The sequence below is a fragment of the Chiloscyllium punctatum genome, chromosome 5, assembly GCF_047496795.1.
Source record: "Chiloscyllium punctatum isolate Juve2018m chromosome 5, sChiPun1.3, whole genome shotgun sequence".
Taxonomy (NCBI): domain Eukaryota; kingdom Metazoa; phylum Chordata; class Chondrichthyes; order Orectolobiformes; family Hemiscylliidae; genus Chiloscyllium; species Chiloscyllium punctatum.
The window spans coordinates 88,138,207-88,160,482 of record NC_092743.1 but is presented as its reverse complement, the minus strand read 5'-3'; the positions used below and the strand labels follow the sequence as shown (position 1 = coordinate 88,160,482).

Below are 22,276 nucleotides of genomic sequence, written 5' to 3'. Positions count from 1 at the left end.
ATGCAATATTCCAACAGTGGCCTAACCAATGTCCTGTACAGCCGCAACATGACCTCCCAAGTCCTGTACTCAATACTGACCAATAAAGGAAAGCATACCAAATGCCGCCTTCACTATCCTATCTACCTGTGACTCCACTTTCAAGGAGCTATGAACCTGCACTCCTAGGTCTTCGTTCAGCAACACTCCCTATGACCTTACCATTAAGTGTGGGCAAGTTGTTGGAGGGAATCCTGAGGGACAGGATGTACATGTATTTGGAAAGGCAAGGACTGATTCCGGATAGTCAACATGGCTTTGTGCATGGGAAATCATGTCTCACAAACTTGATTGAGTTTTTTGAAGAAGTAACAAAGAAGATTGAGGGCAGAGCAGTAGATGTGATCTAAATGGACTTCAGTAAGGCGTTTGACAAGGTTCCCCATGGGAGACTGATTAGCAAAGTTAGATCTCATGGAATACAAGGAGAACTAGCCATTTGGATACAGAACTGGCTCAAAGGTAGAAGACAGAGGGTGGTGGTGGAGGGTTGTTTTTCAGACTGGAGGCCTGTGATCAGTGGAGGGCCACAAGGATCAGTGCTTGGTCCTCTACTTTTTGTCATTTCCATATATTATTTGGATGCGAGCTTAAGAGGTATAGTTAGTAAGTTTGCAGATGACACCAAAATTGGAGATGTAGTGGACAGCGAAGAGGGTTACCTCTGATTCCAACAGGATCTGGACCAAATGGGCCAATGAGCTGAGAAGTGGCAGGTGAAGTTTAATTCCGATAAATACGAGGTGCTGCATTTTGGGAAAGCAAATCTTAGCAGGAGTTATACACAATATTAGTGACTCAAATAGTGGGGCTGAGCTATGTCTGCTAAATCTGCTGATGACAATGTAGGAAGGAAAATAATTTAGTAAGAGGGCCTTGGAATCTGGAATTGGATTTTGATTTCAATGAATGGACAAAAAATTGCCAGATGAAGTATATTGTGGAAAGTAGAATAAAAGTGCAATATATTATTTGTTGTATTATGGAACTCTGCGGTATTGTAGGGATATGGATGTTCTGGTAATTGATTAACAGATGTTAGTATGCAGATATAGTAAGTGGTTAGAAAAGCAAATGGTTTGTTTGTTTATTACAAAAGGAAAAGTATATAAAATGTAGTATATTTTGCCACAGTTGCACCGGACCACAACTGGACTGCTAAAATAGGGTTCAATCTCCTTTTATTTTGCAAAGGAAATAATTGCATTTAAAGCAGTTAAGAGGAGACTCCATAGGCAGGTTCCTGACATGACAGCTATTCTTTAAGAAAAATTTGGATTGAACCACAAGATCCTGATAGGTCTTGAGAGGTTGGATCCTGAAACAATGTCTCCCCTCTGGGAGAGACTAGCCCTTAAGGACATAAGGTGGAATTTTCTCAACCCTACTACAATATAAACAATGGTGATAAACTTAGAAAAATATGGTGGGATTGGGGGAAAAATTTGATTCTCAAGAAAAAAGTTACAATTTTCTCCTGAAGGTTTAAACTGGGAATCTTGTTTAACAAGCAACGACTTCCTTAATTCCATGCATTACTCCGCATTATTAGCTAAATTCACCTAATTTCTGAGCAGCTCTTGATTCTCCCCTTCTCTCTTGAGGACCTACGCGATGATGATTCTTGACTTGAAAATCAGCATGGCTACTTGCTCCTCTAGCCCTCTATTTTAATGTCTCTTCACCAACATCTGCTCCTGTGACGACAACCTCCTCCACCCTTCATCAGCTAAAGTTGTTATTGGCAAACCACCAGCACGCCTCTCATTTTGCTCGGTAATCTAGGACCAACTCAGAATTCACTTCTTCAGTCCATGAGGAGTTCACTTTAGAATTCTGGGACTCCTTTTAATCTGCATGCTCCTGCTAAGTCACTTTGCACACAGGAATAAATAGCTATCTCGTGCATCTATTCGGGATGCATCTTGTAGCTTTTAGCTTCATTCCTTAGTATTCAGTCACTTTATACTTATTTAGAGGCTACCAGCTCATGTGGATTGTGTAGTTTTTCTTAGCCAGAGGGCAGGAGGGATTAACTGTTGTGGAGGATGAGGCGAATGAGAGCAGCTGCATGGAAATCCTGCATACATTAGTCAGACTGGTAGCAAGTGAGCATTGGTGAGGTTTATAAAACAGTTCAGGTGAGTGCGAGATAAGTGACACTTATCTCTATGGAACATAGAAGATGTGGAGACCGCATTGACCCAGATTGTTTTTTGTGTTTGGTACCTTGGTCTCTTTTGGTGGTCTACTAGAGAATGTTGGCAAGAGGCTGGCTGGCTGCACATTAATGAGTGAGTAACTGAAGGTACCAAGAAATGTCACTCTGAACCATGATGGGACATATGCTATGAAACTCCCTGAAAATAACATTTGGTCTAAAAATAGAAAATTTCTACAGAATTTTAAAGATAATGGGGTCTCCATTTAAGATGGAGATGAATTTTCTTTCTCTACGGGATTGAGTCAATGAAACACTGTTCTCAGAATGTGGCCGAGGTAAGGTAATTGAATATGCTTAACACAGTGGTAAGTAGACAGATGGACTGATTTTAATTGATTCTAGGCTAACAAGGGACTCTAATGGTATTGGGGAGTGCAGGAAAGTAGAGTTGTTACCACAATCGTATCGTCCACAACTTAATTAAACCATTTAAAGTTTGGGAGAAGATTTGTAGCTCGGGTGCTTGTTGTTGTGGTTCTGTTCGCCGAGCTGGGAATTTGTCTTGCAAACGTTTCATCTCCTGTCTAGGTGACCTCCTCAGTGCTTGGGAGCCTCTTGTGAAGCGCTTCTGTGCTGTTTCCTCCGGCATTTATAATGGCCTGTCTCTGCTGCTTCCGGTTGTTAATTAACCAATAAAGGGGCTGAATCCTGTTCCTAGTTTGTACATTTTTAAGTTGTTCAGACAAGGTTTACTCAACTCCCTCCTGGGATGGAGGGCTTGTCCTATGATGTAAAGTTGAATAGGTTGTGTGTATGTCTGTTGAATTTCAGAAGAATGAAAGGGTGGTCTTACTGAAATATGTCAGATCCTGAAGGGGCTAATTGGGTGGACACCATGAAGTTGTACCTTCGTGTGGATGAGACTAAAGCTAGGTGAGTCAACTGAAAAATAGGATGTCTTTTCAAGACTCAGATGAGGAATTTTTTTTTCCTGTGAAGTTTGTGACACTGCAGATTCTCATCCGCAGAAAGTAGTACAGACTATTGAATTTATTCAAAGTTGAATTAAATTTGATATCAGTCATGACCTTAGTGGCTAGGCTCAAATGGCTGAAAAGTCTAAACGTGATAGAGACCAATGGAAATGGCCAGTTGATTAATAAAGATGAGTACATAGTGCTCTCTCTAAAACAATGTCTGTTGTGTTGGGGGGCTGTGAAGTTTTGGCTGGGTTCTAATTTCTAACTTGATACCCTTTCACTCTGCTTTATTCATATGTGATCCTTGCTGATTGTTGACTAGGTATCCTGAAAAGCAATACAGAGGAAAGCAATCCTAAACTTAACCAATGTCTATGCATACACTTCCAACAGGGGTCATCAGATGACTGTCTGTCTGGACTGGAAGTTTTCAGTTAATAACAATCTCTCTCTCATTCTTTTTGGAGTGTGGAGGAAATTTGTCTAAGCATGTGGATCCTTTTAAATGTTTTTGCGCACAGTAACATAAATGGTCCAACTTCTGCATAGCGCCTCAGAACCAGAGAAGTCCATCAATTCTGTTCTTAACTAAAGTTTTGTCAACTTACTTCTGTGTGCGGTTAAATGATCTAGTTTTAACAACTTTTGATGTCTGTTGCCTCCCTTTTGCTTTGTAAGGCAGGAAGCAGATTTTCCTTAACTGTAATCTTTTGAGGTCAGTGTTTTTACCCCATGCTGCAGTCTTCTAATCGTAGATTAGCTAAGGTAACCTACTTTGCTGCTCGTGATGCTGTTTGCCACTTGAAAGGAGTGAGTAATGTCACTAAACAACATTCTTTTTTCTAATGGTAAGTTCAGCTTTTGCAGCCTGGCCTCCATTAATGCGAGGTACCAAACAATCATTCTCTGCTTTTCAGATAGCAAAAAAATTTCCTTAACTTAAAAGAATGGAAAATTTCTGAGGATGTGAGGTGGCAAGCTTAGCTTTCAACACTACTCTCCTGTTGCTGTGATATTAGTGCCAACAAGCAAAGCATAATAATTTAACTTTCATAAAACAAAGTAGTTAAATGCTGTGTGTAATGCCACACAACCTGCCTCATGGCCAAAACATCCTTTCTTTTTAGGTAGTTGCACCTTTTTAAATGTTGTCCCAAGTTTGGATAGTTCAATGACACTCCTTGTTCACATTCATGTGAGAGAATGGCCCTTTTAGTGAGTTGGCAGTAGGTTCTTGACAGTTAGAAACAATGAAAAATTACATCTTCAGAATAGAGGTGGTGGTCCACCATGAGGAGAAATATGAGAAAACTGTGTTTAATAGAGAAAAATAGATCCGGCTATCACCACTGCTGGCCTGAAAGGATTGTTCATAAACAGGGGCTTTCAGTCATGTGCCATTGGTTAATAGTCTCACATTTGTAAATTCCTGATAATCCAGTGCCTTTTATTTCCAAACCAGATGTCCACACTAATTGCTAATTAATTTTTATTTTTAAAAGATTGTTGCCCAGAAGGTTGAATTGTCACGGCAGTTTTTGGAACACTTTGCCCTCTACCTCGTCCGTGAACTTCCTAATCAAGGATATTCTGGTAAGGTCCAAACTAGTTTAGTTTAAATCTTAAGGGCATTCAATGCAGTCTTGTGGGAGAGACATTATCTTCATGAGTACACTTTATCTCAAGTCCTCAGATGTTTGAGTTGGTAAAGTCCTATATAAATGCACATATTACATTTTCACAGCTGATCCTTGATTTACTATGAGGCTGCCGTTTATTCACTGAATTACTTTTAAAAAGATGCTCATTGTAGAACTGATAATATCTATAAACTTCGATAACTACAAAATCACTGCACTTTCTAGTGCAATTATGTGAAAGGGGTCCTGTCTCCCTACACCATGTTCTTATCTAGATTATAATTATAATAGACTCTTCAAGTGAAATGAATGTATATAGTTTCTCAACAAATTTCCCAGCAAATACCAAAGCCAATCCTAGTTTTTCTAGTTCTTTTCTATTAATCTGCGTTTTCAGAGCCAAAAAGTGAGATGACAACTTTGAAATTATTTGATCTTTTGCAATGCAGCAATAATATATTTAATACTGTTATGAAGATGTGGGTGTACGAACCATTTTTTTTGAGTTGAAAAGCTAGCAAGGACTTCAACGAGCTCAGTGTACTGGAAAATTTAAAATTTAACAGTGGATTGAAACAACTAGCTAAGACCTGGGCTGCCAGGATACAAAAACAAATTAGAGTTTGGCCAGTCACTCTTAATTATGTCCCAAGTTACCAAAATCCAAACATTATTGAAAAAATGTTTTGACAACACTAAACCAATGAAATGACCCAATGTTTTGGGGAATGAATATCAAACATTTTGAACAGTTACCCAGAGCGGCAAAGAGCATCTAGTACCAACCACTAGAAAGATTGCTTGCAGGAAGATCTACTCTCTTAAAGGTACCTTTATCTATCCAAGTCCTCTGAAACAGAATCCCTAAGAAGAAAAGAACACAGAAGAAAATCTACATAGGACACTTTGGATTAGAAACTGGCTTTCTGAAAGAAGGCAGCGAGTGGTGGTTGATGGAAAATATTCAGTCTGGAGTCCAGTTACTAGTGGTGTGCCACAGGGTCTGTTTTGGGACCACTGCTGTTTGTTATTTTTATAAATGACTTAGACACAGGCATAGGTGGATGGATTAGTAAATTTGCAGGCGACACTAAAGTCGGTGGACTGGTGACAGTGTGGAATAATGTTACAAGTTGCGGGGGACTTGGATAAACTGCAGAATTGGGCTGAGATGTGGCAAATGGAGTTCAATGCAGCTAAATGTGAGGTGATGCACTTTGGGAATAATAACAGAAAGGCAGAGTACTGGGTCAATGGAAAGATTCTTGGTAGTGTGGATGTGCAGAGGGATCTTGGAGTGCATGTGCATAGATCCCTGAAAGTGGCCACCCAGGTGGATAGTATTGTTAAGAAGGCATACAGTGTGTTAGGTTTTATTGGTAGAGGGATTGAGTTCCAGAACCGCAATACCATGCTGCAACTATTTTTAAAAAAAACGTTAGTGCGGCCTCACTTGGAATATTGTGTACAGTTCTGGTCACCACATTATAGGAAGGATGTGGAAGCATTTGAAAAGGTGCAGAGGAGATTTACCAGGATGTTGCCTGGTCTGGAGGGAAGGTCTTACGAGGAAAGGCTGAGAGACTTGGGTCTGTTCTCATTCGAAGAAGGCGGCTAAGGGGGGAATTTGATAAAGACATACAAGATGATCAGAGGATTAGATAGGGTAGACAGTGAAATACGTTTTTTCCTAGGATGATGACATTAGCTTGTACGAGAGGGCATAACTACAAATTGAGGGGTGGTAGATTTAAGACAGATGTCAGAGGCAGGTTCTTTACGCAGAGAGTGGTAAGGGCATGGAATGTCCTCCCTGCTAATGTAGTCAACTCAGCCCACGCTAGGAAGATTTTAAACAATCCTTAGGTAATCACATAGATGATTTTGGGATAGTTTAGGGGGACGAGCTGAGAATAGTTCACAGGTCGGCGCAACATCGAGGGCTGAAGAGTCTATTCTGCGCTGTATTGGTCTATGTTCTAAAGCTGACTGGTTTTGAAATGTGATTATGATTTATTGGAAATCATAATCAGGATTTTTATCGGACCAGTATTGTAGAGGAGGAGGTAGATAGGTTTAAGAGAAAGGAGTTGTAAATAGTTAGTCACAGATGTGCAGCACGGAAACAGACCCTTCGGTCCAACCTGTCCATGCCCACCAAATATCCCAACCTAATTAAGTCCCACTTTCCAGCACCCAGCCCATATCCCTCCAAATCCTCCCTGTTCATATACCCATCCAGATGCTTTTTAAATGTTGTAGTTGTACCAGTCTCCACCACTTCCTCTGGCAGCTCATCCCATACACGTACCGCCCTCTGCATGGAAAAGTTGCCCCCTAGGTCTATTTTTATATCTTTCCCCTCTCACCCTGAACCTATGCCCTCTAATTCTGGACTCCCCGACCCCAGGGAAAATACCTTGTCTATCTACCCTATCCATGCCCCTCATGATTTTATTAACCTCTATGAGGTCACCCCTGAGCCTTTGATGCTCCAAGGAAAACAGTCCCAGCCTATTCAACGTCGCCCTATAGTTCAAATTCTCCAACCCTAGCAACATCCTTGTAAATGTTTTCTCGCCCTTTTCAAGTTTCACAACATCCTTCCAATAAGGAGACAAGAACTGCAAGCAATATTCCAAACATTTTTAGTTAATATTCTCTGTTAGACTTCAAGAATAAAGTTCTTACATTTTTACTTTAAATAGTGATTTTTGAGATTGTCCTTTGCCTCTCAAATTTTAACAGATTACAGCATAGGGTGAATTTAATCTGTGCTGGTTTAGATTAGCAAAGGGGTTTATCCTGTGTCATAAAATACCCCATTATTTAAAGATCTGTTTTTACTAAAACCTAAACAAATTGTATATTCAGTCTACTTCAGATTCTCTAAATCTGTCCTGTATAATCTGACTTTATAATTGTATTATACTCTTGAAGTGGAACTAATGCAAGCAAAAGAGAACAGCAACGTAGTGATTATCTCTAGGTCTGCACAGTTGTTTTGAAGGCATGAGTTCAAATCCATAGCACTGGGCACTATGATAAGGCACATTGTTATTGTTTGATAGGGGATTTGGGGAGATATAACAAAAACTCTATGGGTTAAGTGATTCAAATCAACATGTTTATTGGCAGTTTTATTTATATAATGAATATATTAAGCAGTGATTGAATATATTGAATGGTAAGGTGCATTGAGTTAGCAACAAGTCTCACTGTTGTCTTCAAGTCGCAAATCCCAGTCCGAGGTGAAGTCTGACAGGGTCCCTGGAGTTGTTAATGTTCTGGTTTCATGCTATTTCATAGTACGTTCGTACATTTCCAGATATTCCATCGTGCAGACAATAAGTTGAAAACTTCATCGAAGTGGCCCTATGTCAGCGAGATAAGAGTGGTTCCCGTAGACAAGATGATGTGATTACCAAAAGCCAAAATAAGTTGTTTTTGTACTAGACCATTAATCTTACACTTGTTTCTAAATGCTCATTGTCATGTGCTTAAATGAAGATGTAATTATATCTTCAGAGGATATATTTTTTAATCATACCACTACACACACCCCCAGCCCTATAGGATTTGAAAAGGCCAATTTACTAACACATGTGGCCTTTGCCAAAATTTGGAGATCTGTCCCAAAGACTAGTCGAGCATCAGAATCTAAACAATCAGACATCCTGGACTTCTCCATCACCTGGAAATATCCTGTCCCAACAGCTGGATGAACACACCAGTGGTATACAGTCAGTAGGACATAGCCATGGGGGTCTTCAATATTGATTCCAGATCCACAAAGTTTCATTGCATCAGGTCATAGATGCGTGAGGTCACCTTCTATTAATTGCCAACTACAATTAAAGGATGAGTCAAAATGCCACTAGATGTAATGAGGGTGCAGGGGCACAGGATGTACTCTGGGGAGTGATTTCATTGTCCATCACCAAGAATGGCTCAGTAGCATCGTCGCCGGCTGAGTTGTTCAAGTCTTAGAGTCGTGGACCTCCAGTGGTGAGAGAATCTGAGGGGAAAACCTTACTTAACCTCAACCTCAACCTCATCCTCACCAATCTGTCTGTCGCAGTTACATCTCTTAATGATAGTACGATTCAAAAACAGGATATTCTATCCACAAGGATTATGCTGCAGTCACTCCTATCAATACTGTGTGGTAGTACTATTCATGCCAAAGGAATGAGATTCAAAACAGAACTAGCAGCTGAAACCTAGGTACCTGCTGGGTGCTGTGGGGTCATCAGGAGCAACAAAACCTAATACACCACAATTTGTAATCTTTTAAAGCTTGAAATGTGTCTTGGGTAATCTTTTCAAATTAGCTCAGGAACCCACACTGACTCAATGAAGAGAGCAAGACAGTTTGTCATGAGCAGCATCAAGCAGACCTAAAAATGAAGCGAAGCAACAGAAATGGAGTGTAAGCATGCTATAGGGAAGGCTAATGGATACTTAATCAATGGATTGGATGAAATGTCTGCTGTTCTACAATAACTAACTGGAGGCAGACTCCATCTACAATCATGGAATACTCAACATAGTGCTGAAGGAAGAGATGAAATATTTGTAATCATTGTCAGCCAGAAGTGCCAAGCTAATGATCCATCTCAGGCTCCATTCGAAGACTTCAGCATCACAGTTGCCAATGTTCAGAAAGTTATATTCCGCCAGAAGAAGGGTTGATACCTGAAACATTGACGTCCCCACCTCCTGATGGTGCCTGGCTTGCTTTGTTCTTCAAGCCTCTTGCTTGTCTACTTTGGATTCTAGCAACTGCAGTTTTTCTTTCTGTCTCAGGAGTTAGGAAAAGCAGTTTTAGTGACGAATGTATGATCTAAAAACTCCCCCCTCGGACTAATATCACACCAAGGTTGTAAATGGCCTGGTTGAGCCATAGACAGTATCAGTTGCTAATGAGTGGAGTTTGTGGTGCTGATGGAAACTAATGTCTTCAGTTTTCTTTATTTAATTTTTCGAAGGTTCAGCTTTTCTGGTTCTGGATGTATCAGAAACTGTCTTATAATTTTGGCATCACTGGAGTGATTGAGGTGGCTGAAATAGAGCTGTGTTGTTGCTATGCTTTCAGATGATTTTGCTGAGAAACATCATGTAGCTGAAAAATGGGAGGGGTGGTCAAGGATAGAAATGTGGGGGTAACTAAAGTTGATCATTTAGGAACAGGAAGAAAAGACATTGGTGATTCTCTGGCTATGATTCAATAGATAAGAATGAAATAAATAGTCTGTCAGGTCAGGTAGATGACAATAGAAAGGCTTTGGAGGAAAATGCCGTGGTTAACAATGATAGGTTGCAGGCAGATCGAAAGATGAGGATGGATAGTGTGCCTTTGTCATGGTCACAGAGGGCATCACTGTTGACTTTAAAAGTACTGTTTCAATACTCTGATAGGAACAGAAACCTGATTGTATTATAGTCACATATATATAAACAACACACGTTTTCCATAATGAAGGCAAAATAATTATTATGTTGAAGAAATACCCAGCTTTTAATGTCTGTTAGCACAGTGCCAGGTTGGTCTTCAGAAAGATTTGCGTATAAGCCTAATTCATATTAGAAATGGTTATCCATCCCATTCTTTGGGTGAATATTGGCAGCATGTGCTCTATTGTCTTGAATTGGCTGAGTAGGTACAATTTATTAGTAAGTCGTCATCTTTAACTAGAGAATAGAATTAACTAGAGCTGAGCTGTTGGTTGTAATCCAATATTCTAAATAACTCCATGTTGAGTTATAGATCTTGGACAAAGATGGCATCTTCATAAAATAGTGGTTTGACTGTGTACCTGGTCAATTTCTAAACGCTTGAGAGATTTTGTGGGTATGGTCTACAAAACTGTGTGTGTGTGTGTGTGTGTGTGTGTGTGTGTAGACGAGCCTGAGAATCTTACAACAAAGGAGGTGTTTAGCCTTGTGCCTGTACTAACTCTTTGGAAGAGCTGTTGAATTAGTCCATAGCGTACCTCTTTTCCCATAACCACGTGGTTAAACCTTCCATTAAAGCGAATTGAACTTTTTCAATGAAATCAAAATTGTTAAGCATATTTGTTTATGGATGCAGGTCTGCTCACCAAGCTGGAAGGTTCATTTTCAGATGTTTCATCACCATACTAGGTAACATCCGTAAAGCACTGAGGGTATGGCCCGCTTTCTATTTGTGTTTAGGTTTCCTTGGATTGGTGATGTCATTCCTGCTGTTTTTCTCAGGGGTTGGTAAGTGGGATCCAAGTCAATGTGTTTGTTGATAGAGTTCCGGTTGGAATGCTATGCTTCTAGGAATTCTTGTGTGTGTTCTCAAAATTTACATTTATGTTGTCTATGTCTTGGGCCAGTGCTGAAAAGGTTGAATGCGTTTGAACTGCCATATGTGAGTCTCTGGAGCCTGCAGGATGAGAACTGCAAAATAATGATCAGGAAAAGGTGAGTGAAGCATATTTTCCTCAGCAGCAATTTTTAAAACTGGTTGTTTCTTCTTGATATTCTGTTGCTATGTTTCCCAGCTGGACTGATCATTATCCTTGGAGAAGGTAATGAAGATGCACGTTTTTCTGCAGTTGATTAAAGTGAGCTACACTCATCAGTCACAACAGAACTACGCTAATAAAAGGTTTGCTGTAATAATTTGAGGGTAATATCCCATAAGTGAAGCCTTTGCTGAGTCTTTGTGGATCCAACCTTTTTCTTTCCAGCTTAATATTTCTCCTGTATGTCGTCTTCCTGTGAATGTCTTTTAATAACTCCAATGTTTTTCTTTCATAATTTATCATTATTTGACTTGCAATGTTTGGAGTGAAATCTCATTGAGGCATTCAGGGTCAGTCTTGCCCTTTGGGGAGCTGGCACGAGATCTGCTCTGCCTGTTTTTAGTAAGGTCCACTTACCATGTCAGTCTGGCAGTGACAAGGCCACCATCAGGCCTTCTGCCTCAAATCAAGACGTGGGGGAGCAGGATTGTTAGTCTTACTAACCAGAGGCCTGCAGCTCTTGTGCCCAGCAGCACATCTGAGGAGGCTGTAGCTGTTACTGGAATTGGGATTTTTGGAATATCCAGGATGCATCTAAGTAATTGGGGAGGGGATTTTTGTCTGTATTTGGGGTTCATACAGAGAAGGGAGCAGGGGTTTGGAAAGAAACATGAGGCTATGGTTCTCATGGGACAAAGCCCCCTTTCTTGATTGCTCCCTTGATGAGGCATGGATTGCCTTTGACCAAGGAATTCCCTTCCCCAACAATCCAGGGAGGTGAGCAGCTTGCACCTTACTGTTTTAACAGTGCTGCATGGTGAAAGCATGTCTACAGCTGGATGAATCCTTGTGGTTTTACCAGTAGCTTCCTTTTCCAGCTGTTTGTGACAGAGGCAGGAGGGCAGTGGGGTTCAGGTAAGATCTCTCTCATTTCTTCCCCCACACCCCCCTAAATCCCAGCTAGCTAGGTAAATGCCTATCTCACCTCCTAAGCTCACCTCCATTGAGAGTGGAAGATTTCTCCAGTTTTACCAAATGATTTTGTTTGACTTTTCCATTCAAACTGCTTTCTTGTGCTTTTTGGGTGTACTGGATTAGAGGAATATCTAAACTCCGCAGTGTTAGGGAAGAGGCCAATAATAAATGAGCATAATAAGGATAATATTAAATAACTTTAATAACTAATACATATTTTATTGAATGCCTTTTAGTATTTAATTTAAATAATCTTTTAGAAAAGAATGTGAAATCTGCTACTACAAAAGATGCTTTAATTCTGCCACCTCTAGATGGCATTGGTTTGTCATTTGTGGAACCAGCTTTGAATGGCTACCTAACATTAATATAAATCTATAACAGATTTGCTTAGGTTAAGTACAAGACCTTAATGTACATGCTTTATGCATGAATGTTCACTATAAATTAAATGAAATTCAAAGCACACATACTTCAAGGATTAAAGAAAGTTTTGGATTTGAAGAGCATGTTTTTCACAAATTTGAGAAGTCACAAAATATTTTGTGACCAATTGAATAGTGCGTCTGTGTAGTCACACTGCTATAAAATCTCAAACAACAATGTGATGTTAACATAGTATATGGGTATTGGGGGGGGGGAGGGTTGCTTTTGTGTTGCAATGATAAAATCCCTACATATGGGCAAGGAGACCTGGGTTCAAGTTCCAATTGCTGCAGAGGTTTGTAATAACAAAAATATTCATGCAGGCACCTCCATATCCAATGTAGGTCTTGTTGAAGGATTAGTATTCGAGGTGAGGCAAGTTGAGAAAATACCTCTGGTCATCTTTGAAGTAGTGCCAGGATCTTTTACATCCACCTGAGAGGTTGGATAGGTCTTGGATATTTTTAATGTGCTTTTTAAAACAAATCTTTAATTTGATAAGATTTGTTGTTATTTTTTTCTCTGTCCATGTTGGAGTATCACCCTTAGTCTTTTTCTGCTTAGGCTTGGGGAAATGGGACTTGATCCCATAACCTTCTGATTCTGAAACGAATACGTAACAACAGCTGCCTCAGATCTGCATTCTTTCAGACTGGTATGGAACAGGAAATAAAGCTTGCCTTTCCCTCCGGCTCACAAGAGAGCCCTTTGAATTCAGGAGATTTTTTTTCCACTCCACCTCTCATTTCCACACAGATTTTCTTGTGCATTTTGTACAAAGGCGATGAGGACCAAGAAAATGCTTCCGCCTTGAATGGAATGATGCGAGATAGAGAAAGTGGCCATTACTTGAGATGCTGTGGTTGCGATTGGATACACAAGTGTGGAACTGAGAAATTGTCGTCTGAAGGTGCAGACATTGTTAGTAAGCGACAGAGGGTCATCTATGACCAATGGATTGAAACATATTCACGATATAAGTATATGTATATATTGAGTTTGCACCCCCTTTAAAACAAATTCGGATTCATCGATATGATTGACCGCATGTATTGTGGCGAAAACAACTTGGACACCAGTTCAGAAACATTTTGTCCAATGTGGTTTAGGGAAGGAAGTCTGCTGTCATTGCCCAGTTTAGCCTACGTATGACTCCAGGCTCAGCAATATTGAATGATAGAGTTGTACAGCATGGAAACAGATCCTTTTGGTCCAGCCAGTCCATGCCGAACATAATCCCAAACTAAACTAGTTCCACCTGTCTGCTCCTGGCCCATATCCATCCAAACTTTTCCTATACATGTACTGATCTAAGTGTCTTTTAAACATTGTAACCGTGCCCACATCCATCACTTCCTCAGGAAGTCCATTCTGCATGTGAGCCACCTTTTGTGCTTTATTTTAAAAAAAGCCCCCATGTCTTTTTTAAAAAAATATCTCTCCTCTCACCTTAAGTCCCCTAGTCTTGAAGTTTCCTCATCCTAGAGAAAAGACATCTACCACTAACCCTTTCAACAGCCTTCATAAGCCTTTATAAGGTCACCTCTCAACCTTCTACAGTCCAGTGAAAAAAGTCCAAACGTTTCCAGCCTTTCTTTATAACTCAAACCTTCCATACCAGGCAACATGTAAGCCTCCTCTGAACCCTCTTGAGCTGAATAATATCCTCCCCAAAACAGGATGACAGAATGACACTGCACCAGAAGAAGGCTCACCAATGTCCTGTACAACTTCAATATAACTTCCTAACTCCTATACGCAAAGGACTGAGCAATGAAGACAAGTATGCTAAACATGTTTTTAACCATCCTGTCTACCTGTGATGCAGATTTAAAAGAATTATGTATCAGAACCCCTTCGTCCCTCTGTTCTGCAGGACTACACAAGACCCTACCATTAATTGTATAAGTCCTACCCCTGTTTGTTGTTCCAAAATGCAGTGCTTCACACTTATCAAAATTAAATTCGATCTGCCATTTTTCAACCCAATGACTGACTAATCAAGATCCCTTTGTAATCTTAGTAGACAGCGAAGGTTTTCTATGCCACCAATTTTGTTGTCCACTAACCTTTGCCTTCTAAATTCTTATCCAAATCATTTACATTTCTGACAAGTAAGAGGACCGATGGTCGACTCTTAATTGCCCTATGAAGTGGGCCTAGCAAGCCACTCAGTTAAAGGGCAATCAGAGGTGGATAAATGATGGCCTTTTCAGCAAGGCCCACATCCCAAGAAAGCATAAATAAAATAATGTATATCAACGTAGATGAGCATGAGGAAAGAGGTCTACTAGTGGAAAACTAGTACTGTAAATGTCCTTGAAATTAGATTACTCTGCATTGTGGTTTTTGGCCATTCAGTAGCCTCCATGATATGGTGGACACTAAGCTTGTGCTTGTTACAAGCCAAAAGTGCACTATCCACCGTATTAAAATGAACACGCAAAACAAAATCAGCAAAATTCCAAAACGTATGCTTATGCCTTAATTGCGTATGCAAATAGCACTGGTTATGGGTGCTTGGGTCACCTTCTATGAAGCAGGTAGAAGCTACTACCCTCTGGAAAGCCAGGTCTAAGTGTGGCCAAATGGGCAATTGCAAAGTACAACCAACAAGGAAGGTTCTTTGTAAAAATAAATGTGCTTCATTGAATATGGAGCAGAGAGGACAATGTTCAGAGAATGTAAGGCATTGGACAAGATTCCACATGATAGATTAGATTACTTTAGTTTAGATTACTTAGTGTGGAAACAGGCCCTTCAGCTCAACTAGTCCACACTGACCCTCCGAAGAGCAACCCACCCAGACCCATTCCCCTACATTTACCCCATCACCTAACAGTACGGGCAATTTAGTATGGCCAATTCACCTAACCTACAAATGTTTGGACCATGGGAGGAAGCTGGAGCACCCGAAGGAAACCCACGCAGACACTGGGAGAATGTGCAAACTCCAAACAGACAGTTGCCTGAGGTGGGGATTGAACCCGGGTCTCTGACGCTGTGAGACAGCAGTGCTAACCACTATGCTGCCGTGCTGCCCATTAGTTAGATGAGTTAGCAAGGTCAGATCACATGGAATACAAGGAGAACTAGCCATTTGGATACAGATCTGGCTCAAAGGTAGAAGACAGAAGGTGTTGGTGGAGGGTTGCTTTTCAAACTGGAGGCCTGTGACCAGTGGTGTGCCACAAGGATCTGTGCTGGGTCCAATGCTTTTCATCATTTATATAAACAATTTGGATGTGAACATAAGAGGTATGGTTAGTAAGTTTGCAGGTGACACCAAAATTGGAGGTGTAGTGGGCAGCCAAAAAGGTTATCTTGGAGTACAACAGAATCTTGATTAGATGGGCCAGTGGGTGGCAGCTAGTTTAATTTAAATAAATGTGAGGTACTAAATTTTGGAAAGGCATATCAGGGTAGGACTTATACACTTAATGGTAACATCCTAGGGAGTATTGCTGAGTAAAGAGTGCAGAAATATAGTTCCTTGAGAGTTGCAGGTAGATAAAATAGTGAAGGTGTTTAGTATGCTTGCCTTTCTTGGTCAGTGCATTGAGTATAGGAGTTGAAAGATAAGTTGTGGCTATGTAGGACATTGGAATACTGCTTTCAATTCTGGCCTCCCTGCTATAGGAAGGATGTTGTGAAACTTGAAAGGGTTCAGAAAAGATATACAAAGATGTTGCTAGGGTTGGAGGGTTTGAGCTATATGGAGAAGCTAAATAGGCTAGGACTGTTTTTCCCTGGAGCATCCGAGGCCGAGGGGTGACCTTTTATAGAAGTTTATAAAATCATGAGGGTCATGGATAGGGTGATTAGCCAAGGTCTTTTCCCCAGCATGGGGGAGTCCAGAACTAGAGGCATAGGTTTAAGGTGAGAGGGGAAAGATGTAAAAGGGACCTACAATGTTTTCATGCAGAGGGTGGGGTTGGGTGTATGGAATGAGCTGCCAGAGGAAGTGGTGCAAGTTACTACAATTGCAACATTTAAAAGGCATCTGGATGGGTAAATGAATTGGAAGGGTTTAGAGGGATATGGGCCAAATATTGGTAAATGGTACTAGATTAATTTAGGATATCTGGTAGACATGGACAGGTTGGACTGAGGAGTCACATTTCCATGCTGTACAACTGACTGTATGACCTGTTCTCACTCTTGTAAAGTAGTCTCGATCACTCGGCTGAAATTTCACATCGTTACTCCTGGGTTGTTACAGGCCCAATCTAAGGCTTGCAAGGTTTTGGGTTTTGGAGTTGTGAATACCCTAAATAGGTAGTGGGGTTTCAAAAATAACTAATGTGTCATATGTAAACTAAATAGAATGAAAAAGCATACAACCTGTGCAGAGTGATCCTAGAGAGTGAAGACCTGTTTAACACGAAGTATGCTAATCTCCATAGCCTGTGACAACATTATTTTGCTCTTTAGTTGAAGTTTTAAGGACATCTCATTGTCTACCACCCTTTCCCCTCATCTGCTCCCTCACCTTTCACCCTGCTCAGGATATTGGTTCAAGAATATCTGTATAGCCTAGTAACCTCTGCACAGAAATTACAGCCTTTTTTACCTTAAACTCTGCCTTTTCTTGGTCTCTGATTATTTATGTTTTTCCAGCGAGAGAATGAACGCTATGCCAATTAAATCCACAAGAGTTCTTTTATTCTCAAAGTATCAGTATTAAAAGAAGATGGTTTACATAAGGTAGTGATAAAAGACAGGACTGGGATGGTTTTTGGAAGAAGCAAAGGACAAAAAAAGTACTCTCTTTGCTTCTTGCTTTGAGACAATTTTTAACATCTAATACCGTGGTATCTCTTTTTTTAGATTCTCGAAATCCTGTAAGTTAATAAAAATGTTTGTCTGTTTTAAGATCTGTACATGTGAATGCACATACAGTAATGTAAGAGAAACCCTGGAATTCTGATTGAGGTTTTTTTGGGGTGGGGATTTCTGTTGTTGATTGTATATAGTGAAAGTATATACTTAAGATTTCACTCTAAGTAAACTTCCTATTCACCCCTGCAGAAACTTTGAAGTAGTTATGTTTATGGTTGAAAAAGAAACAGGGGACTGTTCAGTGTGTTGCACCTGTGCTACCCTCTGAAACATATCCATTTTGTCCGACTGTGCTGCCTACCCTGATCTCCTCACGTGTGACACCTTTTTAAAATAAAGTTTCTCTTGAAAATATTTGTCCATTTGCAAGTTGAAATGGAATTCTTTGCCCCCCCCCCCCCCCCAACAATTCTGTTTCAATCGAGTATCAAGAGCGTATGGCAAATCTAATGAAAACACCTCTCAGTTCAAAGCTACAAGTTAACAATGAATCATTCAAATTTCACCTGATAAAACAGGAGATGGAATTTTGCCAGTTCTTGACTCAGTTAAGATTGCCTGAAAAGTGTATCTTTTTTGAAAGAAGCCAATAATACTCTCATCTGTATGATTTAATGTCCAGAAATGCATCAAAGTCCTTTCACAGAAATATAAACAAAGAACAGTGCCAGGCCAAAGAGTGAATATCAGTATTGGTCAAAAAATGGGTGTCAAAGTGTGGTGCTGGAAAAGCGCAGCCGGTCAGGCAGTATCAGAGGATCAGGAGAGTTGACATTTCAAGCATGAGCTGTTCATCAGGAAGAGCTCTAGATGAAGAGCTCCTGCTTGAAATGGTGACTCTCCTGCTTCTTGGATGCTGCCTGACTGGCTGTACTTTTTCAGCACCACACTTTTCAACTCTCCAGCATCTGCAGTCCTCACTTCCTCCCAAAAAACAAGACTGTGAAAAGGAACAGAGGGTCAGTAGAGTGATTAGTCACAAAGTCCTCAGTGACTCCATGACTAAAATGTTGAGAGCTGAAGGCATAGTCATCATTGCTTGGGGGTGGGGTGGGAAAGGAAATTGGACTCATGCAAGAAACTGAAATGGATGGAATGCTTAACCCTTGGAGATTGTAGAGTTGAAGGAGACTACAGAAATAGACAAGGATGAGGCTATAAAAATATTTGAGCTCAATATTAAAATGCAAGAATTTTTGAATGGAAAGTAATGCTGGTCAGTGAGCACTGGGGTTCTGGATTTGGTTTCAGTTCAGATATAGACAACTGAGTTCTGCCTGTACTGAAATCTTAGGCTGGTAGTAAGAAACTGAGATGAAATTCGATATGAACAATGTTACAGACGGTGAAGTAAGTAATATCTGTGATGAAGAGAAGCTCAGTTGGTGTTGCTGAGATTACAAACTTGAGCTTCAAACTGACTCAGTGACTGGGTTGGGGGAGCTGGATTCGGAGGTAAGGTTGTAGCTGTGTCATTTCATTGTAATTCAGAAAAGATGGGGACATGTTTTAAATATCAGAGGAAAAACAGCATGGCCTTTTATCCAGAATATGTACACAAATAATTGCAGGCCATAGTGCATGAGAATGTAACAGAGCCTTGAGAAAATGTCTCTATTCTAAGAATGAATTCCAAGGGTGTTTGTGTTTTTACAAATGATACTTTAATAAGATTTAGATACAAGTAGAAAATGTGCCAGTCTTTTTAAAAGAAAGTTAGGATTTCTTGTACAAAATGAATCAGTGACTCATTTTAGAAGGAAAAATGAGACCATGCATAGGGAACTAAAATATTACATTTAAAAGTGGATGCAGGAACAGAAAGACATGGGGTTTGCATATGCAAAGCTTTAAAGGCTGGGACAAGTTTGATAAAGCAGTTAAGAACACATACAGATCCTTTGAATAAGGCAGACATAAAGTACAAAAGCAAAGAAATTATTGTAAACTTCGTAAGTCACTGGTTAGGCCTTAGCCAAAATATTGGTCTGGATATTTATCTGGTTAGGTGATTGGGAGACCTTTGCAAGCACCAACACAAACCCTATTCCAGGAATTTTGACCATATTTCTAGCATTTCAGATTTTCAGGAGTGTTTGTTTTTAAAATGCACAGGCTGCTTCGGGTCTTGCTGAAAATCAACACTTCTGACTGGCCAGCATCATTACATGGATTAGAATCCCCTTATCCTCAAATGTTTGTTTGAGTCAGGCCGGCTTTTCAAGGACTTGCAGTTCACAGGACCTCAAAATTGTGAACCGTAGCAAGCATGAGGGAACATACCCAAAGGTCCTTATGTTCCCTAGGTCAGCTATGGCACTTCCATATCCATTTCTGACTGTATAGTATATAAAACAGTTAATAATATCATGAAAAGTGAACATGTATCATAGCCATTTTTCTGAAAAAACTCATTGCTTTCCACTTTTTAAAAAAAAAATCACTTGACATTTTATTTGGCCTAGAGTGGATCATTCCGATCCTTTCAAAGTATCAGTAGCAGAAATTGTAAGCGCTTGACATCTTTCAAACTTGTTTAAATAAACATTGACTGAAGAGATCAGAGAACCAAAGCTGTCAATCAAGTAACTTTTCCTCAGTGGCTCAAGTTGTTACTTTTCAAACAGGAATTTAGATTTTGGGATTGATGCAAGATGTGGGTGTTTCTGGCTAGGCCAGCACATATTGTCCCTCCCTATTTGCCCTTGAGAAGATGGTGAATTGTGTTTAACGGCTGTGGTCCATTTGGTGTATGTGAAGTCACAATGCTTTTCAGGGAGGAAATTTATGGATGTTGACCCAGTGATGCTGAAGGAATGGTGATATGTTTCTAAGTTTGGATGGTGAGTAGCTTAGAGGGGAACTTTTGAGGTGGTGATGTCCTTATGTATCTGCTGCCCTTGTCTTTCTAGATGGCAGTGGTTGTGAGTTTGGAGGGCACTGTCTAAAGAGTTTGGTGAATTTCTTGGTGAATGATTAAAATATTTGAAAAGGGGAAATTTCAAAGCTATGAGAGAGGACAAGGGAGTGGGGCTAATTAGCTAACTCTTCAAAGCATTGGCACAGACAATCTGCTCAACAGCCTGTGGTCTTTGATTTATGAGTATGACTGACTTTACAATTGGGCTTGAAATAGAGCAAAGCTATTCAATAACCAAGGATTTGGCCAATCCTAGTCAACTCTGAAGGCACAAGAAAGGATTGTTTGGGATAATTATGTTGATATCCAAATCTCCAGTGAAATCTATTTTGTTAAAGAAACTAATTGATGCAAAACAAATATGGTAAAAAGAAAATTTATTTTTGGACTGATACAACACCAGTTTGAGAGTGATTAGCAATGTATGAGAAGAAAAGCTGAATGATGGTCGAGGGAGCATGACACAATAACAAGAGAAAACCAACTCACTAATAAGGAAGGCAAAGAATGGCAATATCCTATCTCCATAAAATGTGCAGCTGGAAAAATACAGCAGGTCAGACAACATCGGAGGAACAGGAAAGTTGACGTTTATGGTCAGGATCCTTTTAGTCCTGATGAAGGATCCTGACCTAAAACATCTACTTTCTTGCTTCTCTGATGTTGTTTAACCTGCTGTGTTTTCCAGCTACACATTTTATCCACTCTGCACTCCCTACTATCTCCAAGCGATATGCTGTATTTGGTTCTTTACTCCCAAAGTGTTTTTCTTACACTCTGTCACTCAGATCAATTTCCCCAGCAAACTTTCACCCGATTGCTCGTGTGTTTTTACCTAATCAAAATCTAGGCTGTTTTTTCATCAGATCTGTGGTTCTAACCAGAAATCCACTTCGTTGTCTTCATTATACTTGTGGAAGATGGAGGAATAAAAATTTCCCCAGACTGTGTTTAGGAATTATCATCAGCTATTAATTGGGTGTCTCAATATTGCCTTCACATGAGTTACACATCCCATAGTGCATCAACTTCTATTATGAGAAGGGGTATGTGATAAATGACGAGAGATTGATGGCACTTCTGAGTCTTTGATTTATCCGGATTATGAAAATTAACAAGCATTCAGTGACTCTGTTATCTGAATCTACAACTCTTAAGGTTTCTCCTGAGCTTACTGAGAGAGATTTCTAAGTAAGCTTAATGTCCCAGCTGAATGGATGATTCCTCGAATCTGACTCCTAATGGTGTTTTATTTCCAAAGTTCCAGGAACAACGGAACTAATTCAGCTGCATCTTGGCACTCTTCCGCCTTAAACATCAGCAAAGCATGCCATTAGTACTACAACATATATTGTGTTTCCTGTCTGTATCATTCTTATCCAAAAACTTTTTCCCTGGAATTCTGTTCCTTGCATGTAAAACTTTGAATTCAATAACTGTGGCCACTGTGTGAAGCAAAGATACTGTAATACTCTGAAAATGTAGGAAAGCTGTTACTTATTGGTGTGTGTTCTGTGCTGTTAGTGCAAAGACAAAACAAAATGTTTAGCTGGATCATTTACAGGTGTCTTGGTGTGGTGTGGAGGAAATGGCTAGAAAATAACTGCATTCTATTTAGGCTTCTAAATACCCACTTTGGAAAAGGGAGACTATTTTCACTGATTATTAGGTACAGGGAAAGTGCCTGTTTGAGATTTAACTCAAAGTAGATGGTCAGCTTGTGTGGAAAAAAAACATGACTTGCCATAGCTCTTTAAGGAACATCTGTTCAAACCCTTGAGTTAGGTCTGAAC

At 40.0% G+C, this 22,276-nt stretch overlaps 1 protein-coding gene across 1 annotated transcript in view; it reads left to right on the top strand.

Moving 5' to 3' along the window:
- LOC140476750 (sorting nexin-31-like) overlaps window positions 1-22,276 on the top strand; it is a 123,473-nt gene that overhangs the window by 46,227 nt on the left and 54,970 nt on the right. Inside the window, exons 6-7 of the mRNA XM_072569563.1 lie at window positions 4,686-4,776; window positions 11,189-11,276. Of these exons, the coding sequence (XP_072425664.1) occupies window positions 4,686-4,776; window positions 11,189-11,276 (179 nt within the window). The remainder of the gene's footprint in view (window positions 1-4,685; window positions 4,777-11,188; window positions 11,277-22,276) is intronic.